This window comes from Ranitomeya variabilis, chromosome 5, assembly GCF_051348905.1.
Source record: "Ranitomeya variabilis isolate aRanVar5 chromosome 5, aRanVar5.hap1, whole genome shotgun sequence".
In the NCBI taxonomy this organism is placed as follows: domain Eukaryota; kingdom Metazoa; phylum Chordata; class Amphibia; order Anura; family Dendrobatidae; genus Ranitomeya; species Ranitomeya variabilis.
The window spans coordinates 472,870,624-472,897,436 of record NC_135236.1 but is presented as its reverse complement, the minus strand read 5'-3'; the positions used below and the strand labels follow the sequence as shown (position 1 = coordinate 472,897,436).

Genomic DNA, 26,813 nt, shown 5'->3' with positions numbered 1-26,813 from the left:
ATCTTGTTGATGTCCTTGAAAGAAATGGGCAATCTGGTCTTCTGCTCAGTTTAGATGCTGAGAAGGCATTCGACCGACTGAGTTGGCCTTTTTTATTTGTGTCTTTAGGCAGGTATGGCCTATCGGGTCTATTTCTTCAGGCTATACAAGCTTTATATTCCTTGCCCAATGCTGTGGTTAAACTCCCCCATGCGTCTTCCTCTCATATCAATATCTCAATTGGATCTAGACAGGGGTGTTCTCTCTCTCCCCTGCTGTTTGTCCTCTGTATAGAGCCCTTGGCTTCCAAAATAAGGAATAATCCAGATATCCAGGGCATTAAGGTACGGGAGAGAAAGTTCAAGTTGTCTCTATTTGCGGATGATATTCTCCTCACCCTACCCACACATCTCCCTAATCTCTAATCTACCTTGCCGGAATATGGATTACTCTCAGGGTACAAGGTAAATACAACAAAGACTGAAGCTCTCCCAATTAACTTACCGTGCGCAATGGTGGACGCTCTGAAATCAAAGTTTAAATTTGCTTGGAAGGACACCAAAATTAAATATTTGGGTATTTTCCAGACTGGCTCTTACGACTCCCTTTATAGACATAATTTCCCGGCCTTCTTTCAAGAGATTAATGGGGTACTTTCTACATGGTCTAAACTTCCTCTCTCACTTTTTGGCAGAGCAAATGCGATAAAGATGTCTATTATACCTAAGTTCTTACACATGGTGGAGGTTTTGCCGGTGCCGATCGCACAAGCGGTGTTGAGGAGGTTTTGGTGCTTCTTAATTTTTTGGGGGGTCAGAGACGACATCGAATAGCTAAATCAGTCCTCACATCTCCAAAAACGCAGGGGGGTATTGCCTTTCCAGACATCTGGAGATATTACTTGGCCGTGCACCTTAGAAGGATACCAGCTTGGGCCTCCTTGCGGGCTTATAGCAAATGGGTAGAAATCGAGAAACTTTGGATGGCTCCAGCGCATCCCAATTCATTGCTATGGGGAGATGGGAGTACATGCCCCTCAATGCCTCTGCTGAGCTCTATGGCATTTGCAAAGAAAATTTGGAGGATAAGCAGCAAGGCCTTTCCATTGATCTCCCCCAAGTCCCCTATGATCTCCTTCCTTTTTACACCCTCCATACCTGATAGTCTTACTGCAGCTATGACAGAACCATGGCTTCAAGCACAATTATTTTATTAAAAGGAACCTATCACCCCGTTTTTTAAAGATTAGATAAAAATAGTGTGAAATAGGGGCAGAGCTGGGCTTTACATTAGTGCCTTTTTGGTGCCTTTACACCCCCGTTAGGCTGCCGAAATACCTTTGTGAAGTGGCCGTTTTGTCCTGTCACTCAAGTTGGTCAGGTCGGATGGGCGTGGTCACAGCGCTGTTTCTCCCCCAGAATCCTGCTCATCATTACGTTGGTGGCGTAGTGGTGTGCGCATGTCCAAAGAGAAGATCCACTGCCCAGGAGATTCAAAACAGCGCGGTCTTCGCTATTCGCCGTTTACCGGTGGGCGCGGCCATCTTTCCTGTGGCTGCGCGTGCACAGATGGAGCGCTCTGCTGCCCGGGGCTTCAGGAAAATGGCCGCCGCGATCTCCATCTGCGCACGCGCGGAATCCCGCGGCCATTTTCCTGAAGCCCCGGGCAGCAGAGCGCTCCATCTGCGCACGCGCAGCCACAGGAAAGATGGCCACGCCCACCGGTAAACGGCGAATAGCTAAGACCGCGCTGTTTTGAATCTCCTGGGCAGTGGATCTTCTCTTTGGACATGCGCACACCACTACGCCACCAACGTAATGATGAGCCTGATCTGGGGGAGAAACAGCGCTGTGACCACGCCCATCCGACCTGACCAACTTGAGTGACAGGACAAAACGGCCACTTCATAAAGGTATTTCGGCAGCCTAACGGGGGTGTAAAGGCACCAAAAAGGCACTAATGTAAAGCCCAGCTCTGCCCCTATTTCACACTATTTTTATCTAATTTTTAAAAAACGGGGTGATAGGTTCCCTTTAAGCGGATATTGTAGACCCCTTTAATAGAAATATTCTTCCTTTTCAGACTCTTAGAGAGCAGTTTAAACTCCAACTTAGGACCTACTTCTCATACTTACAAATCTGCCACCTGGCCTTAACTTTATATAACAACACAACGTTCTCCACCCCCACTCCCTTTGAGCGACTCTTTAAAGGGAATCCCTCTACAAAAGGTTTGATCACGGACATTTATATTATACTGTTCACTCCGCCATCAGACCCCCCCTCCTAAACATGCTTACATGATAAAGTGGGAGAGATACCTGGGGAGGGAACTTCCGCTTCCTATCTGGCAGGTCATATCGTCTAAGGCAGCTAAATCGTCACCATGCATAACACAAAAGGAAAATCAGTACAAGATACTGATGCATTGGTATCATACGCCGGAGGTTTTACATAATATTTACTCTGCCACGTCTGATAAATGCTGGAGATGCCTGGGAGCTGTGGGTTCATTGCCACATATATTCTGGGATTGCCAGACTATATCCCCATTCTGGAAAAGAGTACAGGGGTTGATGTCTCAGGTGTTAGATGTAGAGATTCCTCTGGATCCTGTGACTTTTTTGCTTAATGTTTTCCCCTTGCCCATGACAAAGGGCCTTGCCAGGCTGCTCCTCCATATCCTAACATCGGTGAAGTGTCTATTAGCATCGTACTGGAGGAAAAGATCAGCTCCCACTATGAAAAAACTCCGGATGAAGATTAAAGAAATGGGACGTATGGAGAATCTTATGGCCTGTATTAATAATCAACTTGATTTGTTCAATCGCATCTGGGCTCCATGGGATGACTATGTAACTAAGCTAACCAACTGATGTTACATGCCTTTTTTCTTTCTTTCTGTGTCTTTTCCCCTCCCTGACTTTTTCCCTATCCCTTCCCTGTATCCCACCTACTCTTAGATGATGGACCCCCGAGGTGATTTTTTTGTACAAATGAATCCCCCACCTCCACAAATTTTGCAACATGTTATTTAGCATTATAGCTAAAAAGTTGAAAAAAAAGGGGAAAAAAAGTAAAGAGAATTTTTGATTTTGTACAAAATACACCAACCGTCTGTGGCGTTTTGATAAATTTGATGAAAAAAAGGTCAATGAATGGCACAAGACAAAAGAAGAAATGTGACGTAAAAAATGTAAATGGTGAATCGGGCCCTATGTCTTAACTATAAATCTGGATAGAAACAAAAAAATCAACTTCCAAGACAAATACATGGGTACCTAGACAACTTTTCCAATTTGCCTCAATTAAATAATAAAAAGTTGTGCAGACAGACTAACAAAAGTTATTCACATGGCCAAAACCTAGATCTGGCACTGGCCTAAATAGGCACACAAATATGGCCCCTTCATAGACTGTATATTTCCAATTTACAGGATTTCCCAAGATCAGGAAAACTACAACATTCATAAATAACAGCTCAGAATAAAATCCAAAGAGAAAATATCGTAATAGTGGCTAGATTTTCCCTGAACTATGCATTTTCACATGCTGAGTATTTGACAATAGTCACCACACAAGAAAGGAAAACCAATACTGAGTGGCGGCTCCGCTATAATGTCCACCTGTTATTACAAGATGTACAGCGGGCCGTCATAACCTTTACACCAAACCATCCATTTCTGAAATAATATTTCCACAGTACTGTATATTTGTCCTAACTTCCATTTTAATGAAGTTCCCATAGAGATTAATTACTATGTTGGTACTTAATCATCACTATACAGCATATTTCATGGAAAAATAATGTAGATATATACTTAGAAGGCTAATAAATGGAGACTCCAGTGCAAAGTTGCCATTCCACTTATTTACTAGTGAGTCTCTATTGAACAGTTTTAGGCACTTCTTTGCTAGTCAGCATCTATGCTTAAATTTTAGCTAGAAACAGATACGGCAAAACATGGGTGACGTGTGGGATCACCTGGGTCATGCGCTCATTGATACTGTTACCCGTATGTCTATATACTATATCTAGCTTACGTATTTCAAAGGTGACGTAGTGTTTTAATTAATAAGAAACTATTTCTATGGGCAAAAGCAAGAACAAAATCTTCTCACGGACACCTATCTTTGGTACTTTTTTATGTGCTTTTTTTGAGAACCTTGCAACACATTTATAGGGCGCTAATAAGCGGAATGATATCAGCAGGTGCCCTGACTACACTAAATTATGTGTTACTCTAAACTGCTACATCGTTTTAACACTGGGATGATATTAAGATCTGGGCTTCGGGAGGAGCATATGTGGGTCATCTTTCTTTGCAATGCTTAGACTTGTTGATAGAACTCTACTTATTTCTATGAGAAGCCTGAAGAAAGCCATCCAGCAGACATTTCTCTGCATGTCTGGCATTTATTCAGTGTAATCAAGGCTCTAATCACTGAATAAAGCTGCCCGTTATGTGATGCTGCCTGATAAGTTCCCTAGAATTATCTTTAATTTTGCCTGTTTCATAATTGACACTAATATAATGTTAATTTTTTGTGTTTACGTTGTGCTTACTTTATTTTATTGGATAATTATAAAAAGCCATTTATGTGTATTTAGGTTATGAATGCTTTCCACTTTTGTATATATTTTTGTTATTCTACTTTTTTTTTTACTTTGGATGGATACTCTTTTCTCTTATTGCACGGTTTTCATGGCTTACCATCAGGACTTATAAACCTAGGGCTTCTTCTCAGATGTTGGTTATTAAATGAGTTATATTAATAACGTATTCATAGGTAAGATGATCAATATGAGATAGGTGTGGATCTGACTTTATCACAGCTGTATGGAAATAAACTGCAGTACCTCGAAGCTACCAATAACCAATGCACAGAACCCCAGATTACAAGGAGTAGAAAGTAGGGTCAACAGAACAAAGGGTTGATTCTCTACAGGTCTGTATTATGGTCCTACAAGCACTTAGCCAGTGGTAATATGGTGGCTTTGCACAACAATTTGTTTCTCCCTGGAAGCCATCCATTTAGGTGAGAATACATCTGTAACATGGCATATGCTATGGCATGCCCAGTCAAAGCAACCATGTTACACTACAATCCCACAGTAGACCAAGGCACCAACAGTAATAAGTGTGCTCAAGGTTAAAGACTTTTTTAATATCTTTTTCTGTTATGTTACCCTACGACTTAGTCATCAAGACGAAATATCATAAGGTGATTTTTCATAAGCTACATTCCTTTGCCCATAGACTAGGAAATGTAATCTATTAGTTTGCTTCCTATCAAGAACATCTAGCTTTAAGCAACAATGTCAAGAGTGATCATTTCAAGCCAAGAACACTGAGCAAAACCTGAAGCTGGAACAAAAATGGAGAGGCATTCTACTTTAAAAAAAAAAAAAAAAAATCAATTTTTATTGTACAGAATTTCAGTTGAAAATAATTCAAGAGTCTGAAATTAAATTGTGCCATCGCGGTTACAAGGTTCAAGAGCACAAAACAGATTGAACTACAGTACAAGTTTATAATGAAAGCCCTAATGCACATTTTTATCTAATGGAAATTTAATGAACATTTTAGTAAAAGTTTATTGCCAGCGGATGTTGGCAGCTCATTAATTTTAATCAAACGCTGAGGAAACATAGAATATATCATACGGAGAAAAGGTTTGTTTAAAGCAAATCAAGTATGCCAGTTATATATACATAGATGCAGTTTATAAGTAGATTTTTAAAGCTTTAGAGCATCGAAAATTGAAGCGTATTCAAATTCCGCGAGAAAAGAATTCTAGTACAGAACTCTGCGGTATAATCATTTTTCTATATCACTCTATTAGCAATTTTTGCAGACAACTCACAGTATAATCCACCCAATGTCTGTGCTGCGGGCTGCAGTAAACTACACAGCGTTCTTCACCTGCTGCTAGCCCACCGTCTTCAGTGTAGGAGAGAGTGTCATAAAATTTTACCGCACTTGCTCCCAAGTGATGAGCGGCCTAGGTTAGGGTAGCCAGCTGTGTTGCCGATTATTGGCAAAAATGGCTAATGGAGTGATTTAGAAAAATTATTACACTGCAGAGTCATGCACTATAATCATTTTATGTGAAAGTTGAGGTAGACTTAATAACATCTATTAAATGATCCTACTGTTTAGTATTTAAAAGGAATCTAATGGCAGGATTTATCCCTAGAATTTATTAGGAGCGCTTTATCAGCCTCCTAGTACCAGTTTTAATTATCCCGGTATCATCCCTACACATGGCTCGTCTATGTTTTAAAAAGATGATTGGGTGTGCGTTTAACCAGACTAGTCCCCTGTCAATCATTCCAACATCGCTCTTCTCCTCTTCTTTGCTATTCCTCCATATGCTGTGATGTCAATCACACTAATGTTGGCGTGATACCAGCATACTGGTGAAATAGGTGACAGCATTCTTGGACTAGTCCCGGTTAAACGCATGCCGGCATTAAATATTTTTTTAAACATGCTGCAACAACTCTCTAATGGGAAGTACAGTAATAATTAAGAATGTATTAGGAGGCTGCTGAAGCATTCCAAATGCCTTTTAAGGGAAAATCCTGCTGTCAAATTCCCTTTAAAAAAGACCTCTCAGCATGTTAAACTGACCACATCATGGAATATGGGCTGCAGAGCTGAGTAAAACATAGTTTTACATCTTCATTTTTCCTCTCCATTGAGGAGATATAGCTTATAAAGTTTAGGTTATAATTCATGTTATAGTTAAATTGGGAATTACCAAAGATTGTTCTCTGGGAGCATGTACTTCTTCTCCTGCATAAGGTTAACCAATCATAAGCAGGCAGTGTCATGCAGGGGAGAAAAGAATGTGCCCTTCTCTCCTCATTGATCTCTGCAACTACTGTATAAAGATAAAGCAGAGGTGAGTAGATTTTCATAAACACTTCTGGATCGCATCTAAATAATAGAGTAACAGAACTATGGGTCTTAAAGGGACTCTGTCAGCATAGAATGACTGTTCAAACCAAATACAGGAGCTCGGTACATCATGATGGGGCCAATTATTTAAACACACCTTCCCATCTGCTTGGTTTCCATCTATCTTCGCCCTTCCCTGGCTTTATGAACCCTGAGCAGTTAATCAAAGAAGCCTCTTCCTGCCACCGCCAATTTTAGTTATTGTGCTTTAGATATGTCACTCCTTCCATGAGCCATAAGCTTTGGCATTTTTCTATTGACATATCTGTATCCTGGCTTGTGTTTTGTCAGACGAGCAGTAATTTGGGATGGCATTATTAATTTTGCCATAAAATCTATTGTAGAATGAGAAAAAGGTACCAAAATTGGTGAAATGGTGGAAAAAAATGAAAAAGTAATTCCAATACTGTTTTGTGGTTTTATGGTGTTTATTGTGCTGTAAATATGACCAGGCAACATGATTCTCCATGCCGTATGATTATAACTATCCCAAACTCGTATAGTTTGTTTGTTTTTTTACTTCAGTGGAAAAAAATTCAGAAATTAATTTAAAATAAAAAATTGTGTCACGACTCTGTTGTCGGGTGTCCCTTGACCAGGGGCTCCTTTCCTGTCCCTAACACTAGGGGCGCCCTACCTCACTCTGCTCCCTAGTGCAATGCAAGAAACTCGCACGAGTCACTCGCATCGATACCCGGCACTTCCAGTGTATTTCTATGCAGCCGGGTATGGATGTCAGAGTTTCTCGCATTGCACTCGAAAGTGTGACCCCGGCATAAGAGTTCTGGCTCCTACAGACCAGTTAGAAGATCCTAATCAACTCGTTACCTTCGTTAACCCCTTCATGACTGGAGCTTTTTTCGGTTTTGCGTTTTCGTTTTCACTCCTCTCCTTCCCAGAGCCATAACTTTTCTATTTTTCAGTCAATATGGCCATGTGAGGGCTTATTTTTTGCGAGACGAGATGTACTTTTTAATGACACCATTGGTTTTACCATGTCATGTAGTTAAAGACGGGAAAAAAATTCCAAGTGTGTGAAATTGCAAAAAAGTGCAATCCTGCACAAAGAAAAATTGTGCAATTTTATGTTACCCGTAGCATCTCCATTTTTTGTGATCTGGGGCTGGGTGAGGGCCTATTTTTTGCGTGCCGAGCTGACGTTTTTAATGATACTATTTTGGTGCAGATACGTTCTTTTGATCGCCTGTTATTGCATTTTAATGCAATGTCTCGGCGACCAAAAATCCGAAATTCTGGCGTTTTTACTTTTTTTTATCGCTACGCCGTTCAGCAATCAGATTAATGCTTTTTTTATTGATAGATCAGGCGATTCTGAACTCTGTGATACCAAATATGTGTAGGTTTGATTTTTTGTAATTGTTTTATTTTGAATGGGGCAAAAGGGGGGTTGATTTAAAATTTATTTCTTTATTTTTTTCATATTTTTAAAAACATTTTTTTTACTTTTGCCATGCTTCAATAGCCTTCATATAGAAAGGTAGGAGACAAAAAAAGCGCAAATAGGGTCTTATCCCCAGGATTGTTTCCAATCAATTATGAGAAAACTGCTCACCTGGTGGTACACAGTAAAAGCGTGTAGTTGTCAGCTGCTGCAGATCCACAGGTCGGCGATGCGACCTCTCAGAACCGTTATAATAGATGAATGTGGATAAAATCCGCTCTGCTGTGACAAATGATGAATCCAGATATGGTTATAAGGTGTTCGGGTGGTTTATTCAACGCGTTTCGAAGCTCATGGCTTCTTCTTCAGGAAGTTTCCACAGAAAGATATGACACATGGTAATATTGCCTCGCTTATATACATTCAGAATTCAAAATCACCTCTGGTGGTCATGCCGACGAACCGATGACCCCCGATCATGTGATGGGGTCACCAGCGTATTTCAGTCCCGATGGCCAGAAGCGCGATTTAAATGTCGCTGTCAGACAGCAGCATTTAACTAGTTAATAGCTGCAGGTGGATTGCGATTCCATCCGCGGCTATTGTGGGCACATGTCAGCTGTTCAAAACAGCTGACATGTCCCCAGAAAGATGTGGGCTCACCGCCGGAGCCCACAACAAAGCGGGGAATACTGACATCGGCGCACTAATATGTCCGATGTCAGTAAGGAGTTAAAGACAGTTGTCTTACATAGACACCTTTATAAAATACTCCTGTCCACAGACTCTATTAATCAATCAGACCTTAACCTCTACAACATGGGCAAGACCAAAGAGCTTTATAAGGATGTCAGGGACAAGATCATAGACCTGCACAAAGCTAGAATCGGCTACAAAACCATAAGTAAGACGCTGGGTGAGAAGGAGACAACTGTTGGAGCAATAGTAAGAAAATGGAAGAAATATAAAATGACTGTCAAAATCGACATTTATTTTTCACAGTGAGTGCTAGTTGAGGATCTATATGCTACAGGAGCTCTCAACAGAGCAGATTAACCCCTGCACTGTCAAAATAAATCTGCACTGCGTAATATGAAGGTGAAGTGCTTCTAATCAGTGCAGGAGTAGGAAAAATCAGATGATGCGGTCCTCTGGCTCCTCTCTGTCGCAGTAAACTCGTGACAGATTGGTTGGCGTTGCCATTTTCTGTGACCAGTTCCATATTTTTCTGTTGATGAACAGGCTTGTTTTTTCTGTGATGACTGTGGCTTTTATTGGTGCCATTTTAGGGTACATTCTGTGTGTTGTTTTGATTACTTGTTATTTCATTTTGAGGAAGGGACTTTAAGCCACCAGAAAACAGTAATTCAGGAGTTTCAATGTTTTTACTTTGCACAACTAGAAGGCTGCCGTCACACTAGCAGTATTTGGTCAGTTTTTTACCTCAGGATTTGTAAGCCAAAACCAGGAGTGGAACAATCAGAGGGAAAGTATAATAGAAACATATGCACCACTTCTGCATTTATCACCCACTCCTGGTTTTGGCTTACAAATACTGATGTAAAATACTGACCAAATACTGCTAGTGTGATGGCAGCCTAAGAGTTAAATAATTTTATTTTCTGATATATCAGAATTTTGCGGGTATGGCAAGACCGAATATGTTTTATTTTTATTTCTTCATTTTTAAAATGCAAAAAGAAGAGTGACTACATTTTTTTATGGGGGTTTTTTTTAAATTTTTTTTTTTTTACTTTTCTTTCTCCTTTTTTAAGCCCCCACAGGGAACTTGAACCTACAATTGTTTAATCACTGTTGAGCGTCTGTACAGAAATAGTGAGGTGTGCTCGAATGAAGAAGGTTCAGTCAGGGACTCCCACCCATCAGCATTAATGCCTCGAAGAACCCTTATTACTGCAGGGCCAGCACTGGGCTCTGTTTGCAATATCCCTTAGTTTTCCTACGAAAAAAGAAACACTTTTCTTTTCTAAAAGCAATTAACCAGATAACAAAAGCAATTTCTAGGATTTGCAACTGTCAGGCACAAGGACTGTGAGAATGGAATTAATTTGTGGTTGGCTAATTGGATTCAGTTAATTTCATTATAATCTTCTGCTACCCCACCATAAGCACTGGGCAAAGTAACAGATGGAAGGAAAAATGCACAGATTCACAGTAAGGAAAGTTTGTAAATGTGAAACTGTCCTTCACTGTAGGTCAGCACAGAACAGCAGCTGCGAAGCACATCACTGGTAACTGGGCTGCAAAGACGTGTCCATTAGGACAACTCCATCAGAAACAACTAGAAAGGAAGACTGTGTATGGAGCTTTTTTGTCACTTTTTTAACATGTTCTATGGTAATTCTACTTTTTACTTCATTTAATAGGTCTTCCATGAAAAAACCTACTGCAACTGTTTTAATAGCAATCAGTATTAAAGGGAACCTGTCACACCCCCCCCCCCCCCCCCAACCAGGCGTTTTTAACTAAAAGAGCCACCTTGTGCAGCACTAATGCTGCATTCTGTCAAGGTGGCTCTTTTAGTTCTGGTCCCTGCAAACGCTGGAATAATCGCTTTTATAATGTGCCCCTCATACCTGAATTTGTCAGAGGGCATGTCTTTTCCCCCCCTGACACAAACACCTCCCAGCCGTCACTCAGGGCCTCTGTGTGCCGGGCGCCGCCTCCATTTCCTTCATGAACGTCCCCGGCACCTGCGCTGCAAGAATGAGGCGTCTCTCATCATTCTCCCCTGCTCGGGCTGCGATCAGTGCTAGCAGGGGAGAATGTTGAGGGTTGTATTCAACTGATAACAACGAGAGCAGGCGGCAGCTGATGGAAGTATTCATCAGCCGCCATCTGTGCTATGAATAAATAAATAAATTAAATAAACACCATGGGTTCCCCTGTATTTTTGATAACCAGCCAGGAAAAACTGACAGCGGTGCAACCCTCAGCTGTCAGCTTCAGCAAGGCTGGTTATCAAGAATAAAGGAGTCCCCACACTGTTTTTTTTTAATTATTTAAAATGGGTGTCCCCCCATTTTTGATAAGTAGCCAAGCAAAAGCAGACAGCTAGTTGTTGGTATTCTCAGGCTGGCAAGGAGCCATGGATATTGGCCCCCCAGCCTAAAAATAGCAGCCTGCATCCATCCAGAAAAGGCACATCTATTAGATGCACCAATTCTGGGGCTTTGACCAGCTCTTCCCAATTACCCTGTGGCAGTGGCAAGTGGGGTTCATATTTGTGAGGTTGATGTCACCTTTCTATTGTCCGGTGACATATAGATGCCTCTCCATTACTAATCCGGGTTTGATGTCACCGGATAATACAAAGGTGACATCAACCCCACAGGTATAAACCCCACTTGCCACCACCACAGGGTAATTGGGAAGAGCTGGTCAAAGTCCCAGAATTGTCGCATCTAATAGGTGTGCCTTTTCTGAGCAGCTGTGGGCTGCTATTTTTATGCTGGGAGAACCTGAGAATACCAGCTCCCAGCTGTGTGCTTTAGCAAGGCTGGTTGTCAAAAATGGAGATCCTACTTTTTTAAATTATTTATTTCAATAATTAAAAAAACAGCGTGGAGACCCCTCTCTTCTTGATAACCAGCCTTGCTGAAGCTGACAGTTTCAGCCCGCAGGATCAGTTTTGCCTGGCTGGTTATCAAAAATACAGGGGAACCCATGGCGTTTTTTAAAATTAATATATTTATAGCGCAAGCGGCGACTGGTGCCTGCTTTCGCTGTTATCAGCTGAATATAATTCTCAACATTCTCCCCTGCTAGCGCTGATCGTAGCGTGAGCAGGGGAGAATAATGATAGCGGTCTTCAGCATCCAGCACCAGGGAACAGAGCGAACTGTACCACTGCTTCTGAAGCGCCACTACATGTCACACTGATGACATCCGTGTGCACATGTGCGGGACGTTCTGCTATTAAAAAACGGACATGTCAGTGTATTTTGCCCACGGACACAAGGTTCATGGAAACACACTGACATGTGCAAAGACGCATTCACCTGAATGGGTCCACGTGTGTAAGTGCCTCCGGTATATGTGAAAACTGTCACAACACATACTAGACACACTGACGTATCAAAGAGCCCTTATGGTGATTTCCTGATCACTTGTTTTTGGATGAACAAAAATGTAAGGGACAACATATCCCCATCATATCTTCTTCATGGAGTATTTAATAGAGGCAAAAACAATGATATCTTTCCTCCATATCATCTGGCACTGGCATTTGTGAAAATATGTACTGTAATATAAGAGTTTAGGAAACAGGTTTTATCCTAACAGAAAATACATCAGATGTAGGTATTTTTATAAGCACATTCATCTGCCTCCGGCAACCGTAATCATTCAGACCCCCTCACATAGTTCTGCCAATGAGCTTATGTCTTACAATGAATTGCAATCCAGTGTTCTTATTTATAAAGAATTTTTCTTTCCTAAATATATCATTTTTATTTTTGCACCCCAACAGTCAGAAGTCAGCCAGAAGTTCTTGCTCCCTTTGCTATGCTGTGCTTAGTGCGTGATTAAGTGACGAAAGGGAAGTGTTCTTACCATTTACCAGAGAGAGCGATGCACTACTTCCCCTAACAACTCATCCACCTGAATTACACTAACCCTTAAGGAGTGATACGGGGGTCACATTGCAGTCAAACAAATTGGAGCCTGCAATCATTATAAGTGCAGGCATCACTTGAAAATGTATCAAAGAAGTTACAATCTGATATAGGCTTTGTACGTAAAAAAAATGCCCTGAATGAAACACTTCCAATTATAGCATCAGAAAATCCCTACGTTAATATTGCCCTGAGAGTACAAAACATACCTGTGGCAGTGCAGAATTCAACTGGCGTTGCAAGGAATCTCTATCGTATATGACATCTTGAAGTCGTTGCTGGGCAAGTCCAAGACTCTCCTGCGTCTCACGTAATGTGTCTAGCAGTCGATCGCGCTCATCAAGCATATTAACCATCAGCTGTTCAAAATGAGAGTCCGAGTCTGAGCCACTGCTTTGGGACCCCCTTTGGCTCATAGGGGTGTCCTCATTTATCGTTGGCATTACTTCACACATCATTTCTAGGAGAGGAAAAATGAGAGTCAGACAGCAGTTTTATATTTAATAAAAATGAAACAATACAAAAAAGGCAACCACATTTATAAGTATAATAAGACATCAGTGCTTAACATTTTCCACAAACTACTTATGTCCATAATTATTGAGATAATGTATTTATTATTATTTACCGCTAGAGTTAATATCAAAGATTTGCAGGACCCTGGTCGAGTAGTCCGGTTAGGAGTCCAGAGCCACCAAACCAGAGCCCTACGAGACTCCTTGTACCTGCAGCCATAGCCTTCCTCCGATAAGTAAGCCCGGCTCGTTGTCATGCATCAGTCACATTTCATTGATGATGGCGCGTTGGGCCTACTGCGCCTGGGATGCTGGAAGATATGGGGGAGACTCGCAGGCCCTGGACAAGCGGCCACAGACTACCGATGTACTGATGAACCAAGGACCTAAAAATGTTTTGTTCAACTCTATTTACCACTAGTCTTCTATTAAAAAGATTGTACAGATATTTCTCATTCTTAGTTCTTGGCGACAGTCATTTTCATTTTAATTTGTATTTCCAAAGTCAATACCACACATGAAAATAAGCAACTTTGTAATTTATAGCATGAGAGAGATTTGCTTCTTTCTCTGCCAGAATTGATCAGTCATTATCAAAAGTCTCAACTCTGAGGTAAAATCTGTATTCAGTGAAGACAGACTTTCCCAGTAGCAGCTGCCATCTCCTATCTCAGTAATGGCAAAGTGTCTTCACTGAACACAGATTTACCTCAGAATTGAGACTTTTGATAATGACTAGTCAAATCTGGCAGAGAGAGAAGCAATTTTTTTCTGATAAGATCTATTAAACAGTAGTTTATTTTCATGTGTACCATTAGTTTCTGAAAGAAAAACTAAAATGATGGTTCGATATAGTATATCGACTGGATTCAATCATAAGGTTTGGTTAAAGGGAATCTGTCACCCCGTTTTTTCAGTATGAGATAAAAATACCATTAAATAGGGCCTGAGCTGTGCTGGACAATAGTGTATTTTTGTGTACCCTAATTCCCCAACTATGCTGCCGAAATACCTTACCAAAGTCGCCGTTTTCGCCTGTCAATCAAGGTGGTCTGGTCAAATGGGCGGGGTGAAATCGCTTCTTCTCCCCCAGATCTTGCTTATCTTTCCGTTGGTGGCGTAGTGGTTTGCGCATGCCCAACAGCGGAATGCACTGCGCAGCTGAAGAAAAAGAGCGCGATCTGCGCTATTCACCGCTTTATCGTTGGTGGCGGCCATCTTCCTGAAGCCGCGCGTGCGCAGATGGAGCGCTCTGCTGCCCGGGGCTTCAGGAAAGTGGCCGCGGGATGCTGCGCGTGCGCAGATGGAGATCGCGGCGGCCATTTTCCTGAAGCCGAGTTCGCATATGAAAATGGCTGCGTAGCCTCAGGAAGATGGCCGCCGCCAGCGATAAAGCGGTGAATAGCGCAGATCGCGCTCTTTTTCTTCAGCTGCGCAGTGCATTCCGCTGTTGGGCATGCGCAAACCACTACGCCACCAACGGAAAGATAAACAAGATCTGGGAGAGAAGCGATTTCACCACGCCCATTTGACCAGACCACCTTGATTGACAGGCGAAAACGGCGACTTTGGTAAGGTATTTCGGCAGCATAGGTGGGGAATCAGGGTACACAAAATACACTGTTGTAATGCACAGCTCAGGCCCTATTTAATGGTATTTTTATCTCATACTAAAAAACGGGGTGACAGGTTCCCTTTAAAGGGAAACTGTGGCATAAAAAAACGCTATTAACCTGCACATGAGGGGTTAATCTGTAGGATAACAGAATTCTGAAGCTGCCTGGTGCCCACACTGAGAACTCCACTGCCGGAACGAAATGAACGTTATACCTTCTGGAAGCCTCGGGCTTTCATTCATAGGGGTGGGCCGACGCGGTTTAAGTCACAGCTCTCTGAGCAGCAGCAGTAACCACACCCCAGCACTGACAGCCAGCTCTTAGGCTACTTTCACACTAGCGTCATGTGACGTACGTCGCAATGCGTCATTTTGGAGAAAAAACGCATCCTGCAAAGTTGCCCGCAGGATGCGTTTTTTCTCCATAGACTTGCATTAGCGACGCATTGCGACGTATGGCCACACGTCGCATCCGTTGTGCGACGGATGCATCGTGTTTTGGCGGACCGTCGGCACAAGAAAACGTTCCATGTAACTTTTTTTGTGCGTTGTGTCCGCCACTTTCGACTGCGCATGTGCAGCCGAAACTCCGCCCCCTCCTCCCCGGACATTACAATGGGGCAGCGGATGCGTTGAAAAACTGCATCTGCTGCCCTCGTTGTGCATTTATTTCACAACGTGCGTCGGTATGTCGGGCCGACGCATGGCGACGGCCCCGTACCGAGGCTAGTGTGAAAGTAGCCTTATACTGAATCAGCTATCAGTCAGTGCCGCGGCGTGGTTACATCCACTGCTCTCTATGCACTGAAAGGAGACTATGACTGAATGAAGTTGCGCTGGTTGCGCCTCCATGACTGGAAGCCTGAGGCTGCCAGGAGGAATAAAGTTAATTTCCTCCTGGCAGTGGAACTCTCAGTGCCAGATGCCAGATAGCTTCACATTAACTCCACAAACCTGCAGATTAACTCCACATCTGCTCTCTAATAGCGTTTTTTTATACAGTGGGGAAAATAAGTATTTGATATACTGCCGATTTAGCAAGTCTGTAATTTTTATCGCAGGTACACTTCAACTACGAGAGCCAGAATCTAAAAAAACAAACTGAAAATCACATTATATGATTTTTAAATAAGTAAATTGCATTTTATTGCATGAAATAAGTATTTGATCACCTACCAAAACAGCAAGAATTCTGGCTCTCACAGACCTGTTAGTTTTTCTTTAAGAATTCCTCCTACTCTGCACTCATTACCTGTATTAATTTCACCTATTTGAAGTTATTACCTGTATAAAAGACACCTGTTCACACACTCAATCAATCACACTCCAACAGCTCCACCATGGCCAAGACCGAAGAGCCATCGGGTCAATGGCTTGAATAGAGCTGGGACCACAGTCTCGAACATTACCATTAGTAACACACCATACCATCATGGATTAAAATCCTGCAGGGCACGCAAGGACCCTCTGCTCATGCCTGTACATATCCAGGCCCATTTGAAGTTTGCCAATGACCAGCTGTATGATCCAGAGAAGGCAAGGGAGAAGGTCATGTGGTCAGATGACACCAAAATAGAACACAACTCCACTCGCAGTGTTCGGAGGAAGAAGAAGGATGAGTACAACCCCAAGAACATTTTCCCAATCGTGAAGCATGGTGGGGGAAACATCTTAGTTTGGAGGTGCTTTTCTGCAAAGGGGACAGGACGATAGCACCGTATTGAAGGGAGGACGGATGGACTCATGTATTGCAAGATTTTGCCCAGCAACCTTGTTCCCTCAGTAACAGCATTAAATATAGGTCATGGAAGGGTCTTCCAGCCATGACCCGAAACACATAGCCAGGGCAACTAAGGAGTGGTTCCGTAAGGAGCATTTCAAGGTCCTGGAGTGAGCTAGCCAGTCTTCAGACCTGAACCCAATAGAAAATCTTTGGAGGGGGCTGAAACTCAATGTTGCCCAGCGACAGCCTGGAAATCTGAAATATCTGGAGAAGATCTGTATGGAGGAGTGGGGCAAAATCTCTGCTGCAGTGTGTGCAAACTTAGTCAAGAACTACAGGAAACGTCTGACCTCTGTAATTGTAAACAAAGATTTCTGCACCAAATATTAAGTTCTATTTTCTATTGTATCAAATATTTATTTCATGCAATAAAATTAATTATGTAAAAATCTTACAATGTGATTTTCTGCTTTTTATTTTTAGTTTCTGTCTCTCACAGTTGAAGTGTACCTACGATAAAAATTACAGATCCCTGCATTTTATGTAGGTGGGAAAAATTGCAAAATACTAATTTTCCACACTGTGTGTTCTAGTCTATAAAACTGAAGCTAGGCCATCAATATCAAAGGCAGGGCTCCATCCCTCCACTTGAAGAGGCCGCGGCACTCATACGAGTGCTGAATCCTTCTCCGTACACCAGAATTTAATAATTGGTGTCTACCATGAGTATCACAATTTTGCCCCAAAAACTTGATTTTGTCTGTAATGCAATATCGGGCACGGTTCACTGACAAGAGCAGTGCAGTTTCCGAGAGAGCTGCCATGTTTTTCTATACACACACTGCAGTTTTTATTAAATTCACACGTCAGTGTAATACTGCAATGTTTAAAATAAGGAATGCTCTAAAAAGAGCAAAGTACGCTGTGAGGTCAACTGGGAAAGTAATTTTTGCCATAGAAACGGAAGAACTAGTATGGCCAAGAGGAAGAGTCTGCGCCGGTAAGAAGAGAGATTTGTTACTTTCCTCCGCTATATTATCCAGGGGTAAAAAAAAAAAGCAATAAACTGCAGTAAAATTATAATGTGGCTCTTGGATGTTTTTAAATGAATGGTCCCAGAGCCAGTCACCTCCAGATAGAGAGGAAGCAGGGCTGGAGGCTTCATAGGAAGCTGCAATGTCTCCTATTGGGTGAAGCATAGGTTTTTATCCTTAGGCTTCATTCAGATGTTTGTGAATCACATATGTGATCTGTGATTTTCACAGACAGTACATATACTCGTTAAAGGGAACCTGTCAAGTGGTAGATGCTGCCCGATCTACATGCAGCATGTACCAGGCACTGGCCGTACGATTTCTACCAGGTATGTTTGCTGCGACGTTTCAGAGAAAAGCATATTTTAATTGCCGCCGGGGAAGCAGCTGCACAGGAGACTAGTCTGATAGGCGGGTTCCCGGTAGCTTCTCCCGCCCTCTGCCAATGACTGAAAGGTCTCTCTCCATACAGGGACACAGCGAGAGGCCTGTCACTCAAGGGCAGAGGGCGGGGAGAAGCTGGCTAGCTTCCCGTGCAATGTTTAAAGTAAGATACATGCCTTAAATCATACAGAAAGTGATGCATGCAGTCTGCGGATCAGGAAACATGCATCAGCTGTCAGGTTCCCTTTAAATTCTATGGTGCTAGTCATATGTCTGTGTATGTTTTTGATTGGAGTCAAAATGACCCTCACAAGTCTATGGGTCCATGAAAATCCCAAACAGCACACAAGTGGCAATCTGTGTGCTGTCCATGATTAATATTGTTAGGCTCAGAAGAAGCATTTTAATGAATTTATTATTTCATATGTGAAAATCACTGACAAACTAATGTAATATTGATGACATTTTTTGCCTAAGTGAGGAATCACGGACATCTGAATGAGGCCATAGTGGTATGAAATCTGATCTGCCTTATATAGAAAATATTGTCCTGTGCATTAATATCAAGGACTGTATGGGGAATCAGTCAGACAGGTATGTAGCTTGACAGCTCATGAGAAATCGGATCTGAATACCCTATGTGTGTCACATACGAGAAGAAACATAGACATCATGCTCTGTGACATCTTGCTTTCACAGAGTGCTATTGCCTTAGAGCTAGAAAGCTGACTAGCAGGCCATTTTATAACAAGGTATACTTCATTTCTATATATAAGATTCTCATTTAAAATCAGAACAAATAAGTAGGTTTTCAAAATGCTTATTTTTACTTACAGTACATATAACCAAAGTCAAAATAAAGTAAACATATGAAACATATTCCTAGTTTAAGGGTAAACCTGGTTTGGACCAAAAACATGGTTAGGTTAAAATGAATAAGGTAAAACTTAAAACTGCAGTACCACATACCACCTGTGGGCAAGTTTGGCGCTGTTTTTGGAAGAATGTAGCCAAGATTTTCTAGCTTTGTTCAATCCCTTTAAAATATATTGAGTGTTCTAAATGTAACCACGCAAGATAACTGCGAATTAGATCACCATATTTAATAGATAATTTACAACTAAAGGAATTAGTCATTAACTGCTAGACTACTCAAGAACCCCATGAATATCACAGGAATAGCTTTAAAAGTATGTTAGAAAAGTATTTAAAAAATGTAATGGGAACATTAAAAAGAGGTGAAAAGGAGGAATATGTAGCTGTGGTGGTGTACACTAACGCACTTGGAAACCGCCCTTAAAGGGAACCTGTCACCCCCAAAATTGAAGGTGAGCTAAGCCCACCAGCATCAAGGGCTTATCTACAGCATTCTGTAATGCTGTAGATAAGCCCCCAATGTATCCTGAAAGATGAGAAAAAGAGGTTATATTATACTCACCCAGGGGAGGTCCCGCTGCGGTGGGCGTTGCGGTCCGGTCCGGGGCCTCCTATCTTCATAGGATGACGTCCTCTTCTTGTCTTCACGCTTCGGCGCAGGCGTACTTTGTCTGCCCTGTTGAGGACAGAGCAAAGTACTGCAGTGCGCAGGCGCTGGGCCTCTCTGACGCCTGCGGGACCGCCCCTGGGTGAGTATAATATAACGTCTTTTTCTCATCTTTCAGGATACATCAGGGGCTTATCTACAGCATTACAGAATGCTGTAGATAAGCCCCTGATGCTGGTGGGCTTAGCTTACCTTCGGGGGTGACGGGTTCCCTTTAAAATGTCAGTGTTTGTCACTGTACACTGCACTATTCATACAAAAAATGCTTGACCATGGCTCAATGTTGGAGCTGAAACATAGCTCATGAGGCTTGGGAGATTTTTTTTTTAAGAGGACCCGTAACCAGGTCAAATGTGGCCAAATTATGCTCTTATTTTATTCTTGCTGCTCCCCTAAATCTATTTTTTTCAGTTCCTGACATAATGGCATTTTTGTTTAGTGAGCCCAATATGATAATTTTTATGGTCTTCACCACAGGAGTGTTGCTCACATGATAATAATGCAGAAAACGTAAACATCCTGTGAGCAATACAGGCTTGATAAAGATCATACAAATTTTCATACTGGACCCATAGAAAAAAGAAGGAACAAGATAAAGGGAAAAGGGGCCATTTCTGTCTGACCTGGTGGCAGATGCTGTTTAATTTTTGGTGTGCTGCTTCTCTCTTTTTCCTTGAGTTCTCACAATATGCATCCATTATGCAAGGATAAGATTTCAGTACTTTTCATAGAACCTCTTTAAAGGCCTAGAGAAGGCCAAAAGATCCAAAAGCAGGGAACTTAGATTAATGACACCCCTCCACTGCTGAAATAATGCTAGAGTGGTGTTTTAATGATTTTATGCAGTTTGCTAAAATGTCTATGCTCAGTTTTGGGGGGCTAATGGCAAAATGACAAACATTTTTTTTACTTTTTTCTATTTTTCTTTAGATTTGTGAAATCATGTATGTCTTTTTTTAGAGCAGGAAAAAATGTGTAAAAAGCTAAAAATTGCAAATGTCATATTTGTAGCCTTAAAATTATATTTGTGCCATTGACTCCAAAGTAACATTAAGCCATTGTAAAACGTTTACCAGCAGCCAGAGAACAGTGCTAGTTCTTCAACTGTCTAGTTAGCCTGGTATTTTTATTATTAACTTGATTTCATACTCTTCGCAGTATTTTAACTACAATACCCAAATATTATACAGAATAGCCAGAAGCTGGCAATGTATCATAGACGCTATATTCTATGCCGTCCATGGGGAGATACAGGTTTCACACGTCTGATGCTCACATAATTCTGCATGTTCTATAGTTTATTCTGAAGCTCTTTTCCTCTATGTACAGTAATGTACATTGGATTCAAATGATGAGAAAAAGCCTTTGGGCTGAATGTGACCTTTAGAGCCATGTCAAGAATCTAAATATACAAAGAACTGACATTTTAATTGAGCTTTGAGGGATTCCATTGTCACACATCTCAAAAGCATTTTCACTGCTCCTACTCAGTCGCACAGTCTGTAACAGACCAAAAAAAAGTGGTATGCATTGAAATATCTTCCCATTGTGGTATTTAAATTTTTTTATTTATTTTTTATCTCTGTGATGCAAAAGTTATTCACTTAAATGTATCGATGGTGCTTTATTGTGCCCATCATAGTACCTCGCTCCCTCTGGCTTCTGGTTTAAACTGTATGTGTATAATTTTTTTTAAAAACAATTTTTTTGATTTGTGAGATCATTCAGGTCTTCATTTTGTAAAGCAGGCAAAAATGAAAAAAGATAAAAATTGCAAATTTCACATTTGCATCCTTAAAGGGAACCTGTCACCCCCAAAATGGAAGGTGAGCTAAGCCCACCAGCATCAGGGGCTTATCTACAGCATTCTGGAATGCTGTAGATAAGCCCCCGATGTATCCTGAAAGATGATAAAAAGAGGTTAGATTATACTCACCCAGGGGCGGTCCCGGTCCTGTTCTGGTCCGATGGGTGTTGCGGTCCGGTCCAGCGCCTCCCATCTTCGTCAGATGACGTCCTCTTCTTCTCTTCATGCTGCGGCTCCGGCGCAGGCGTACTTTGTCTGCCCTGTTGAGGGCAGAGCAAAGTACTGCAGTGTGCAGGCGCTGGGCCTCTCTGACCTTTCCCAGTACCTGCGCACTGCAGTACTTTGCTCTGCCCTCAACAGGGCAGACAAAGTACGCCTGCGCCGGAGCCACAGGTGAAGACAAGAAGAGGACGTCATCTGATGAAGATAGGAGGGGCCGCACCGGACCGCGACACCCATCGGACCAGAACCGGACTGGGACCACCCCTGGGTGAGTATAATCTAACCTCTTTTTCTCATCTTTTAGGATACATTGGGGGCTTATCTACAGCATTACAGAATGCTGAAGATAAGCCCCTGATGCCGGTGGGCTTAGCTCACCTTCCATTTTGGGGGTGACAGTTTCCCTTTAAGGCTACGTGCACATGTTGAGTATTTGGTGAAGTTCTTACCTCAGTGTTTGTGAGCCAAAACCAGGAGAGGAACAATCAGAGGAAAAGTATAATAGAAATACGTCACCACTTTTGTATTTATCACCTGCTCCTGGTTTTGGCTTACAAATAATGAGGTAAAAAACTGATCAAATACTGAATGTGTGATTGTGGCCTAAGATTATGTTTGTCCAGTCCCTGACTAGAGCACCATTTCTGGCAAAGTGCATGCCACTGATGAGATGTGCCAAGTTCATTAAGTGGCTTAATTACTGATGAAGTTGGCGCGTTTTATCCCTGAACAGCCCTCATTAAGATTGGTGTATGAAATGCCAATCTTAATGATTCGGGGACATTATATTTTTAGTTTTTTATACGATCTTTCACAGAGAGTAATTGAAGAAAAGGGTGTTGGTGCTGGAAACATTTTGCACATTTATATGTATAAAATAAAGACCATGCATTTTGGAAATATGGATATCTAAGAATCAAATGCTTTTTGCATACTTTGCCTTACAGCCATGTTGATTTAGAGGAGGTAGATCCGACATAAGGCACACTAGGCCTGTGTCTACAACTGACACACTTATAGTCTGCCAGCTATTAAATGTTTAGCCAACAGTCTGGATAATGTTGATGAAATAGCAACACTCAAGTAGAAATTATACATTTGGAAAAATCATTTTGTGATACGTTTTGGGCAAAATAAAAATCAAAGCGAATTCCTAAAAATAATATTTGGGAATTTGAATAAACTATGTCTTAGACTATATAGTAGCACATGATCTGCCTAATCTATCTGTCATAAGAATTTGTAATCATTTTTATTTTACGTGAGCAAAAAAAGTCAGCTTTTTAGACATTTTTTTCATTTCTAGCACTTACCACGCAGGATGAATATTTTTATGTTTTATCTTTTTAGCCTGTCATAGTCTTTTGTGATTACATTTGTAGTGAATTTAAATTTGTATCTTGTTTTTTAAATATTTTTAACATTTTTAAAACATATTTTTCCTTTTTTTTAAGTCCTACTGTGGGACTTCAAAATGTGGTCATTTAATACACTGCAATAATTCTATGTAGCAGAGTATTGTCCTGTCTTATCCTGTGTTCTCCTGTTAAGCTTCCCCTTTCTTTCAAACCACTTAGTTGCCACAATTGTTATTAATTGAAGCATCTAAGGATTTCATCTGCTAGGATCGCAGAGTCAAATGTATAACACAGCTGGTACCAAGTGCAAAGGAGCAAACACCCTCCATATATGCCCTGGGCATTTGCTAAAAGGTTAAAACCAGGGGCTCGTTCAGATGTCCGATTTTTTCATGCGAGTGCTCTCCTTGCTTTTTAACGGATAGCACTTGTACCTCAGATATTCTATCAGGCTGCACACATGTCCGATTCGTTCCTTGCACTGAGTGATCCACGGAAAATATAGGAGACATATCCGATTGTGATCTGAAGGTCAGGTAAAAATCGGCAATGCAAGTCTCTCAACATATGAGAAAAATTGATGACATTTAAAACACACTCTGATTAAACTCTGATCAGAATAATCAGACCATTTTTTTCTTACATGTAAAATGTGGATGTCTGAATGAGGCCTGAGGGTATGTGCATACTGAGTTTTTTGAGGACTTTTTTAGTAGCGCGTCAGCTCCTAAAAGCACCAAAAAATCACTTCAAGAACGCTTGAAATACTCTTCCTATTTACTTCTATTGTATAACTACTTTGCTGTTCATATGTTCAGTCTTTCGAGCATTTTTTTCAGCTTCGGATTTTAAAAAATGCCTGGTGAGAAATAAAAAACGTATGCCAATTCTTTTAACCAGATTCTGATGGAATCTGCTCAAAACTAGGCACTGTCCCATCAAAAGGCTGCAAAAATGAGTCAAGAAAAAATACTTTTCCAAAAACTATTCAAAATTTCTTCAGAAAAGAAAATCTCCTCCAAAACCTCTCCAAAGGAGTATGTCCTCAAGCGCTTTGCACCAAGAAACTGATTTATTCATGACCACCACAAAAACTATGAGCACATACCCTTACTTTATTTACTGATTCTGCATATTTTCATTTTTCTTGCACATTCTATGGCCACCTTAATTGTACTTTAATGGAAACCTTTAGGCTAAAGAACTCTTGTAGACCAAACCACGGGCAACAGGAAACAGAACCTGGTTGCACAACTACAGTCAGGTATATTTTTACCTGAAATATCGGCCTGTTATATAGTTAAAAGAGTCAGCCGCTTCAGGTGATTGACAGGCCTTTTCCCAGAGCGAGACACCTCTCAATCTCCTCTAGAAGCACTGGGATCTATAAAGCATATCTTCTCTGAAATGTCTGAGAGTTTCAGAGAAAATAAACCTGGCTGTAATCATGCAGACAGACTCCAACAGGTAATAGGTTCTCTGTGATGTTTAACGTATATTCATATATAGTTGAAATGCTGCTTATTTTTTGTCTGTATTAACAGTAACAAGAAAGTGGATGCCATTGGGCACAAATCTCACTCATAATAAAAGCAATATGCATATTTTCTCTTCAGAGGAGAAGAGGACTAGAACTCTTGTGTCACCTATTGGAAGTAGCAATCCTAAAAGTCAATATCGACCCTATAACGAGCCTTGTCACATGACTTAGGATAAAAGCCAAACCAGAATCTCAATTTGCAGACAATGTTTTCCAGAGCGCTGTCCCTCATCAGTGCAAAGTGTGAAATCTGGTTTGGCTAGGTGAGAGGCATCTAACCGGGGTCCAAGGGGTAACATTTCTCCTTGTGGAGAGCGACATGTCAAGCCTGACATGCCAATGTGGGGAGACTTTTAAGCCTTGCAATGCTCCGGTGGGAAATTATATATGCAAACTGCCTCTTCAGAGTGGAAGAGAACTAGAACTCTTGTGCCACCTATTGGAAGTAGCAATCCTAAAAGTCTATAACTAGAACATATATCAACCATAACCAAACCAGAATCTCAATTTGCAGGAGCAGCACCCCAAAACACTGTGTCTGCAAATTGAGATTCTTGTTTGGCTTTATCCTAAGTCAAGTGACAAGGCTCGTTAAAGGGTCGATATTGACTTTTAGGATTGCTACTTCCTATAGATGGTTCATAACATGAAATTTGCAGTAAATGCGCAACAAAATTCAAATGTATTACAATTCCTTTTTGTTCTGTTCCGCAACAAAGTCTGCAACAGAAATCACAAGAGATTTTTTATGTCTCTTGTGTACATACCCTTACATGGACTAAGGCCGAATTAAAATGAAAGTGTATGAAAGAAAAATGAAGATTTATTTTAGTGTGCAGGATCCATTTTGGTGTTTGTGCCAGTTTTTACAATCCATATGAAGTTCAAAACTTCAAGTACTCATTGAACAAATGCCAGCATTCAGATGGCACGCAAAAGCAATCAAGTGTGATCCGTTTTTTTCCACAGACTCATTCACGTGAACAAAGACTTTGATCTGCAAATTAGATCAAAATAGGACATGTTTCCTTTATTTTTTCGGGACCCCCAAACTGTAAAAATAGATGAATGTTTGAATATACTGCATGTGAAATAAGTATTGAACACGACACCAATTTTCTAAGTAAATAAATCTCTGAAGGTGCTATTGACATGAAATTCTCAACAGATGTTAGTAACAACCCATCTAATCCACACAGGCAAAGAAATCAAACCATAAATGTCCATAAATTAAGTTATATGTAATAATGAGAAATGACACAGCAAAAAAAGTATTGAACTCATGAAGAAAGAGAGTGTAAAGATTATCAGTGATAACTCAGGAGACTCTTTGCATGGAACAAGACAACTACAGGACACAGTTTTATAAGTGGTAAAGTCTATATTATCACAGAGTGATTCAAACAGGTGCAGAGAGAAACTCAAGTCCACAACACTTGGTGTAAATATTAAACGCAGCTTAACAGTCTATAGGAAACTTCAGAGGAAAATGCAACCACGCAGAAAGTCTATGAAGCACAATTATTCTTGAGGATACTTGACATGAATAAGTCCTTGGTAGTCCAAACACAGATAGATATGCTCATAAGGCAGTTCAAATAATATCTTAGCACAACCAGGGAGGCCTGGGTAAAAGTCTCAGGTTTAAGCAGAGCAGCAACAGCTTACATGTCCAGCAAATGCAGATGGAAAGAAACACAAGCAGCCAGATGGAGGATTACTGGAAACCGATGTATGCAGCAGAAACTCAGAGCTGAGTAGCAGGATCTCCACACGTTCACAGGAGCAGGTGCAAAGCCAGGGAGTCGTCAGGAGCTGGATGCAAGGCAGAATACTCTAGCACAGACTAAAGGCTGGGGTGGAGTTATATAGCAGGAAGACACAGTGCACATGAGACCAAAGACGCCATCTTAGAAAAGGGCAGTCATGCACAAAAGGTAATCAAAATGTTCAGAGTCCTGACAGAGAGGTGCAAAAAAACATGGAACGTCATGACACCAACTGAAATCTATCAGTAATTTTTTTTAAGTGTATCATCAGAAATATACCACAATATAAACCCATGGTATATTCTCCTTCATGCTGTC

The 26,813-nt window shown here is 41.2% G+C and overlaps 1 protein-coding gene across 7 annotated transcripts in view; it reads right to left on the bottom strand.

Annotated features, from left to right (window-relative positions):
- PPFIA2 (PPFI scaffold protein A2) overlaps positions 1-26,813 on the bottom strand; it is a 580,573-nt gene that overhangs the window by 526,193 nt on the left and 27,567 nt on the right. For all 7 annotated transcript variants that reach the window (XM_077265481.1, XM_077265479.1, XM_077265480.1 and 4 more), the window contains exon 2: positions 13,195-13,445. In XM_077265481.1, the coding sequence (XP_077121596.1) occupies positions 13,195-13,443 (249 nt within the window). In that variant the 5' untranslated portion in view covers positions 13,444-13,445. The remainder of the gene's footprint in view (positions 1-13,194; positions 13,446-26,813) is intronic.